At 41.8% G+C, this 8,975-nt stretch overlaps 1 protein-coding gene across 1 annotated transcript; it reads right to left on the reverse strand.

Annotated features, from left to right (window-relative positions):
• Positions 1-510: 510 nt before the first annotated feature.
• Positions 511-2,864, reverse strand: islr2 (immunoglobulin superfamily containing leucine-rich repeat 2; the record flags this gene model as incomplete). Its single annotated transcript, XM_080761887.1, has 1 exon — positions 511-2,864. One exon carries the CDS (start codon positions 2,862-2,864, stop codon positions 681-683), a length of 2,184 nt encoding a protein of 727 aa, XP_080618013.1. The 3' UTR covers positions 511-680.
• Positions 2,865-8,975: the final 6,111 nt, after the last annotated feature.

Below are 8,975 nucleotides of genomic sequence, written 5' to 3' on the forward strand. Positions count from 1 at the left end.
CATTTAACAACAGCTGGTAATAAATTGACCTGGTATTCCTCAAAGCACCGGCACAGCACATTCCGTTAAACAAGTAAAAGTGTGTCTTGTCTTTTCTTATAATTTCTTTCTTTCTTCGGATATACGGGGCATTGGGAACGGACGGACCGACAGGCTGCAATGCGCTGTCCAGCATCACAGCCTCCTGAAACTGACACGGTGTTATCATTGATATACCAAGACCCACACAACAGGCAACAACATATAGGATGTTTTCTCGGTTAGAAAAAACAACCCAACAACGTAGAAACCTGTGCTTAAATTGATATTTTGAGGGTTTGATAAAAATGTATAAACGTGCTTTAATAAACCGGTTGTTTTGAGGTCTGACAAAACATGTAGAAAGCTGTGCTTACGGTAAATAAGGCTACATCTTGAGGAATGTCACCAGGTTTGATCTATAACATGTCTCACAGTCTCTCTACAAAGAAACATTTCCGAATCCCCGTCATTGCCGGAGTATATAGGCCTATATAGGCTACCTTCTGACTTGAGGTAACACAATTAGGCTTGTTTATCCTTTTTTTTCTCGCAGGAATACCTTTTTAAAAGTGTGTAATAATGAGAAATGTTGGCTATTTAAAAGTATTATACAATAACGATATGATCCACGCGCGCCGACGTACGTCAAACTCGATCGTTCAGCGACTCGGGTGCTTGTAGTTGCCGTTGATCTCCTCAGATATGTTCACCGCCTCGGCTCCCAGCGGTAACCTGTCGCTGTACTCTGAGCCCATCTCGAACTCCTCGTTGTTGGTTTTCGATGAAGAACTGGGGATGGCTTCCGTTTCAACGCTGCCCTCTATCTCTCCCTCCTCATCCTCGTCTTCCTCTCCCTCGGCCAGCCGTCCTACCCCCTCCCCCTCCTCTCCCAGCTCACTGGGGTTGAAAGTTTTTTCAGACTCCACAAAAGACGCCCTATGATCCCCAAAATCCCCGGCCATTTGTTTCTCCAGCTGATCCGGATTCTGGGCCTTCATGAACAGCTTGTACGTCTTTCCCTGATACTTGTACAACAAATGGCAGCAGGTGGCCCCCAGCAAGGGAACGGTGGCCAACGCCAGCAAGAAAGTGCTGACGACCACGATGATCAGCAGAGAGGGGATTCTCTTTCTGGTCGTGAAGACAACCTGAACTTGGCAATCCTGCCCCCCGTAGGTGAAACAGAGGGTGTAATTGGTGCCGGGCTGCAGACCATGAAAGCGATAGGCATTCACTCCCTCTTCTATCTTGGACCACTGCACCCTAGAGTGTCCATTGCCCGTGTCAACACAGAGATACAGCATATCTATGGGTGCTTCTTTCTTTGGTGTGGTTTGTATTAACTTGAACAGCTCCTTGTACACCGTTTCCAGGTTTTGTTGGCTTTGCGTGTGACTGATGTGGAGGTTATCCTTGCTACTTGGAAGCTTGAGTGGATTGAGTTGCACTTTAGCTTCCGTTTCTGACACCTCCAGTGCGATGACGCCAAAGTCAAATGTGTACTGCTTGAGGTTGTTCACGCTTTGGTTAAACGCGTGGTTGGAGATGTATTCATTTCCATCGTTGACGCCACAGCTGCTGGGTGAGTTGTCTGCAGGTGACCCGTCACCGGCCTGCCCTGTGGCATTGTGTTTGCCCAGTGAACCAGTACCGATCTTGAGCTTGTCTTCAGACTTAATGACATTGTTTTTGGAGGTTTTGGGCCCCACAGGCTTGTGAACCGATGGGGTAATGTCAGACTTGTGAACTGATGGGTTAATCTCTGCCGTATCCAGTATTGAGTTGGTGGCATGTTTCTGGGTACCAGCCAGTGCTACTTTGACACTACCATTCGCCCTCCCTACTTCGTTGACCGCAGAGCAGCTATAGTTTCCATCTTCCTTTTTGCTCATACGAGGAATAATTAGGGTGCCATTTTGAAAGACAAGGAATCGACCATTGGTGGTTTTGTCATTGATGGGTGCATCACTTCTCTCGGTAATAAAAGGCAAGGTGAACAGAATTTCTTCATTTCCCGTTTTGACTTCCCAAGTGACTTCAGGTCGCGGCGCTCCGTTGGTCTCACAGTTCAATGTGACCATGGATCCCTCATAGAGCTCAGTGTTCTCAATGTTAGGCTGGTAGGTTATAGTGGCAACAGGAACCTTGCATTCCAGTCTAGTCTTGGTAACCATGGCACCCTTCAGCTGCTCCGGGGCCTCACACAGAATGGATTCCTGGTCAGGAACGGAGATCTTGGTTGTCGTAATCCAATCTCTCAGCCACTGAAGGTTGCAGGAGCAGGTGAACGGATTGTTAAATATCTGAAGGTGAGACATGGAGGAGAGGGCGTCGAATGTGCCCTGCACAATGACGGTGAACCTGTTGTTGTTGATGCGCAGGGACCTCAGTTCTGTGAGAGTGGAAAAGGCATCTTTGGGCAGGTTAGTCATTTCATTGTTGTTCATCTTTAGGAGTTGCAGGGCCGTGAGGTTGTACAGGTCCTCCCATGGAAAATCGACAATGTTGTTGTGGCTCAAATCCAGATTGCGCAGCTGGATCAGCGGAGCCAAGGTGTCCCTTTCCACGGTGACTATCTGATTGTGGGCCATCCAGAGAGAAGTCGTCTGGGTGACACTGATGAAGGTTTTGGCTTTTAGAAATGTGATCTTGTTGGCAGAAAGACTGAAGGTGGTCACGTTGGGGGGGAAGCCTGTGGTGGGAACCACCAGCAGGTCTTTGTAAGCACAGTCAGCAAACTGGTGGGAATATTTATCCGTGCAGACACATGGAGAAGGGCAGCAATGGACAACGCCAACCATAGTAGTCCACAAGGCAAGGAGCTGCAGAATCCTTGACGCCATTTTCAGCACCTGCAAGATGATTGCAACACAAAGATAGATGGGTTGTTGTCAGCCATGTCATGTGCTTTGTCAAGGGTTCATAGACATAGTCCACAGTGTTCAAATGGACTATGAATTGTGAACTTAACATTTCTGTCAATGGAAATATGTATCAGTGAGGACATGCAACAGCAAGATATGCAGTTTGATGCAATGCCATGTTATACAAACAAAACGGTCTATACTGTAACATGAGGACAACTGTTGTTGTTATTGCCTATCAGGTCATTTCAATGTAAGTGTCCTGGTGGGATACATTTCAAATGAATACCGAATTGACAATGTGTTGTGTCTTTGGTGCTTGTATGACTGGCACAAACACACACACACACGCACGCACGCACACACACACACACACACACACACACACACACACACACACACACACACACAGTGTGTGGTTGGTATATATATATATATATATATATATATATATATACATATATAATACAGGTTTTAACGACTTTGCAATGCGGAAATACAGCAATAGGTTATAATTTAGAGTCAGCAATTCTAAACTGCGCTTGTTGCCAGCGCGCGCCGCGCCGGACGCTGTCCGTGGTACTAGGGCTAGGTATAGTCTATACTGAAATCGCTGGGTTTGCAGGTACAAAAACTAATCTGTGATATTTTACATAAGAAAATCCTAACAGAGTCCAGCCTATAACATACTAAACATAGCCTATAAATGCAGTAAATAATTTGATGATTTATTTTTCTTCTGAGCAATATAGACTTCCTAAATTGCGACTAAATTGAAATTTACCCCCTTAAAAGATGATCTGATTAGGCATGGTTGTCATAACATAACTCCATAATAATTACCTAGACATATTGAATTGTCTTACCTGTCCAATGTCAATTTCCAATCCCGGTGCTTTTAAGAAAATCACTCTCTTGGGGCACAACAAAGTCGTCTGAAATAAAAGTTCAAGTTTAATGGTCGAAAAAGATTATGTCCTCGAATAATTTCAGTCCTTTTGCGCGACTTTTGAGCACCACGACAGTGCTGGTGATGATGGGCGGTGGAGGAAACATTTTTCTCCGGTGGGTAAAAAAAAAACCTGTGCAATCCGACGCCTCTTTTCCTGTCTCCATCCACTGCGCGTTCACGCGTCTGCGGAGCAGCTGAGAGTGGAGTGGAGGGATTGTGCACGCGCAGCCTCTCCCATCTCACTCACTCAACTCACTATTAAAGATACAGAAGCTCTGAGTCTGGGCTGCTCTGCTCTCCAGTCTCCACCCTCAAAGAAAATTCATAATTCGCAACCCCTTGTGTTTTATTTATTACAATGTCGACCTAATCTTTGATCTCATTCGCTTTGGGAGCTTTAAGAAAGAAAAAAAAATGTTTTTGTTGGATCCATTCCATCCGACCGAGTGTTTTCCAACGTCATGTGGCAAATATTTGAAGTTTCTGTGAGGAGTAGTCTGTTATCTTTTGATGCACAAAGACTTGCAGCCATAAGATAAATTAAGTGGAACCCGGTGAGATGAAATTTGACCGGGCGCATATAATGACTTTAGGCTGAGCATTTGGACATACTTTTAAAATGCAACGAAATTGGATGATATTTGGTTATTGTGTTTTAGACTAAAGATTCAGAAAAGGGCTTGGTTTGGTAACTTGGATTCATTATCAGCTAGGATAAACTTCAGTCAATGAGCAGAGGATGTCGATGGCTTTCATATTGTTTCATAAAAGAAAAATACTATAACTTGTCAGTGATTTTATTTAATTAGTCTGCATCCTAAAAACAAACCTTCACAAACTGCAGTCTTCCCTTCTCATTTTTTTTTACTCTGTAATAATACTATAGCTATTTATAAAAAATAACTTCATATAGGCTGTTGCGTTGAAGTGGGAACCAACTAAACTAATAACTATTAACCTCAATCTTCTGTTGAAATACTGCCATCATCTGGTAGGCCGACATACCCACAATCTCTCTATCTGTGCGTGTGTGTGTGTGTGTGTGTGTGTGTGTGTGTGTGTGTGTGTGTGTGTGTGTGTGTGTGTGTCTTGCAGCGCACTATGCTTGTCCTCGTATGACTTGCATAGCCACAGCCCAGTTGTGTGTTCTAATAGCAAAAGTGCATAGACTACAGAGTAATAATGCCCAATGAATCTCTCTCTCTCCAAATGTGAACTATAGAATAAAGATAGCCAACATTACAAATATAGTAGGCAAAAACGAATACAGTAGGCAATACAGACAAGTAGAGATACTACATTTAAATTAAATACAAATTGCAATGTGTTTTGCAATTTTAGTTTAACTGATTAAGTGATCATTGAAATGCTCGTTTGATATTCTTTTAAATCTCTCGCTCTCTCTCTTTAAATTATATTGGGCGAGAGTGACATCTACAGTACATAGCATGCAATTACACTGCTTACACGTAGGAAAGGCATATGCTGCTGTTGTAATTAATGTTCTAGATGTCAAAGCAATCTCTAGTAATAATGTGATTATTATTTTAGCAGCCTATACTAAAACAGGATACAGAGGCCCAGGTGAGGTGAGGATCAGCTGGCTCCTATTGCCAAAATCATAGGTTTAATGAAAGATTCAGGGAGTCTTCTATCCATGCAGCAGTCACTATAGGCTTGTTAATGAATGCTGCAATATTCTTCAAATTATTCATTGCATCTGGCAATTACTTATGCGTATTGATGAGTGTTTACTATATACTGTTAACATATTGTTTGCACATTTATTGTATTGTTAGTATTTTTATAGAACCTGTTGACTTGTTCCAATGGAACATGCAATGCATGTTCATATATTTCAATGATTCTGCCTGGTGGTCTTTGTTGTGTATATTAAATGTCTTTATTAAATGTGGCAAAGTAGTTTCTCCTTTGAGGATCAATAAACGTCATTCAAGAACAAAACATCAGGTTCAGGGTTTTGTTTCAGTACCAAGAAAGTTTTGGGTTGCTTCCAACGTTCTTTCCTTTCAAAGTAGAAGGACAAGCACAAGGGAAACCAACAGGAAACAACTGTAGCCTACTAGAACTACAGAAAAACCCCCCAAAACATCATAGGTTCTCAAGGACTGTTGCACATATTATGCTGCAGACAAGAATGGCATGGTCATGGTTCAGAGCCAAGATTGTAAACTACGCAGTGGTGCCATCAAGACATTGATTTCTCAGTGCTGCTGATAGTGAGGAAGTGGTTAATGAAATTTCAAAAGAAATGCCACTTGAAGGGGAAAAAGAAGACCATAATGGTGGGGGGTATAATTAACCACATGGTGAGATCAGACCAATGACATTCTTTAGATCTGATGTTGACTGCTTTGAGTTCTTTGGATGGCATATCTCTGCTGTCGGGAAGAAACCACCTAACTCCAAAATGTTCATTTTTCAGGAAATGAAAAATATAAAATTTTCAGGAAATTAAGAAAACCTTATATTTTGAAAACAAAGCAATACTGCCTCATCAAAGTTGGTGTTGTGACTTTATATATTGTAGACAGTTTGAGGGTCAAATGGAGTTAAGTTTTGTCCAAAGCGTTTTTTTACTACTTTCCATTGGTTCAATATTTTCTAAACAACACACAGACATAAAGGGTGTTCAATAGCACTGGTTTATGATTTATGCATAAATACTTATGCATACATATATTTATTTATGATTTACTAAACTAAATATGTCGATATTTGACTCAACAAATGATCAGTTTTTTGTGCGCATAGTTTACAATACCCTGATTTTGTGTCGTTTTATGTTGTTTTTCGTTTGGTTTCGTTAGTTTTCTTTTTTATTCTCTGTCAATTGTTTTGTATTCTATGTTTAGAGTATATATTGCTGTCTTTAGGACCCTCTCGAAAACTTGATACTGTATCTCAATATCTCAATAAAATAGTCTTTGTTCCTTTTATTCTCTCTCTCTCTCTCTCAGAAATCTTAGACTACTAAACTGTCTGTTATTTATTTTGTTTATAATTTTGGTGTCAGCATGTTGGCACTGGAAATAGGCCTACTCTGTGTTCTTTCAATAATCCCATAAGGGACGGGCTGTGTCTGTCGAGGCACTCACACACGAAAATACAATTATTCAGCCATTGATTCATTCATTCATAGAGCTTGGGTCAAATTTCACTCTGTCTTGCCTGACCTGGGTCACTACAGCAAATGACTCATGGAGAGTCAGCATGACCACATACAGAATCATCAACTTCCTGTCACTGACTATAGGCAACTGTTACACACCGTTAACACAACCCATATATCTTCACTACTAGCTTAGCTCTGGTCCATAGCGTTAAGGGCTTCTCTAACGCTATGGACCAGAGCTAGTACTAGCTTAAGGCTGACTCAGCCTCCATTTGACTCAACTGATGAGCTGGTATGTATGGTGTGGGTGGAGGTCAAGACATACTTTGGTGATGTGTTCACTATGTCACACGTTGCCATGCTGAGAGACCAGGGGAGCATACATAGTTAACATACTACAAGTATGTGGCCTTATTGCCTTACTGTAACCTAAACAGTTTGGGAGAAAAACGTGTTATACAACTCCATTTTGCTACTTTCGGGAGAAACCAAACCTAAAAGTAAAGGAAAAATCACACCCTTGTGAAGTGAGTGTAACATTTTCCATTAATTGTTAATGGGAATTTAACATGATCAAGGAACTAAACTACCCCGGTCTTATAGACCTGTCATTGAGTTGGAAGATGGTGAAAATCTATTCAGTTTCATTCCAAATTGTTCATAATTACAGTTATGGATCACATTGAGGAGCCTATGAATCACATACAGCATAGTTGTTGAGGAAAATAGACCACATTGGAAACAAGCCCTCAGGGTTTTTTGTGTTATCCTTTTAGCATTATTGTATAGCCTAATAACTGTATCTCTGTACTTTTTGCAACTGTTAATAAAGTCACTCACCAACAGGAAGCTCATGAATTTAAAATACAAATCAATGTCATCTACTGTAAGCTTATTATGACAAAAGATTCTCAGTATTAAAAACAAAATAGATGAGCTAAACCCTATGGCAACCAAAAAGTGCAGTTTTTACTTATAGCAACTCACCATGACACATCTGTTTTTACTGATCAACATCACCCCGATCACTGATTGGTCTAGATGTTGGGTGGGAGGTCCCCTTAAGGCAGGGATGTCAAACTCAAATACACAGTGGGCCAAAATAAAGAAATTGGTACAAGTCGAGGGCCGGACTGTGTTTCAACACACATTTTTGGGGAGAGGGGTAGCTGAAAGTTGACCACAAGTGATATACTTTCACTGCTGATCAATAGTGAAGAGAAGACGCATGCTTGCGCATGGCCTTGAGTTTGACATATATGCCTTAAGGGCTATTCATCATACTCCAGTTTTAGGTGGTAACGGTGGTTAGTAAAATCAGGGAGATGTGTGGGGGTGAGCGGTGAGTCTCTTATCACCGCGGCATGATATAATGTTGTAGTTTTCGGTGGTCACCTTATCACCTAAAGTATGAGTATGAAGGCCTTTAGTTGGTTGCACATCTGAACCGGAGGGAGTATGATGGCCTCGACTCACCGTTTAGGACTTTAGCTGATAAGGCTATGGCCCACACTTGAGTATGAATGGGCCTTTATACTGCTACATTCCATTGCGTTATGCCTGAAAGTCTATAAGCTTGAAATAAACTATGATGTTTGCAGTTTTGACTGTGCAGATTGGAGATTTCGGCCTTTTTACACTCATGTATTTGACTTAAAAATACACTTACATGGCCTGGGCCGGCCGAGCGGTCCATGCAGGCACCTAGGCTGGTAATCCGGGTTCGAGTTCGAGGCCCGATCCCGACGACCTTTGCTGCGTGTCTTACCCCCCCCCCCCATCTCTCTCCTCCCCTTTCCTATCAAACTACTGTTAATCTATCAATACAGGCAAAAGGCCCGAAAAAAAAAACACTTACATGACTTACTTACACTTACATATATTCTTTAAACCCCCGGGGGTCTATTAAAGGTCCCGTCTACACCAAATCTCTTTGTTAAAAAATAGCCGATCTACAAGCTCAACATGACACGTTGTGAGCTTGTAGTTCAGCTATGTTTTG

This window comes from Protomyctophum bolini (genome assembly GCF_963924005.1).
Source record: "Protomyctophum bolini genome assembly, chromosome: 4".
Lineage (NCBI taxonomy): Eukaryota > Metazoa > Chordata > Actinopteri > Myctophiformes > Myctophidae > Protomyctophum > Protomyctophum bolini.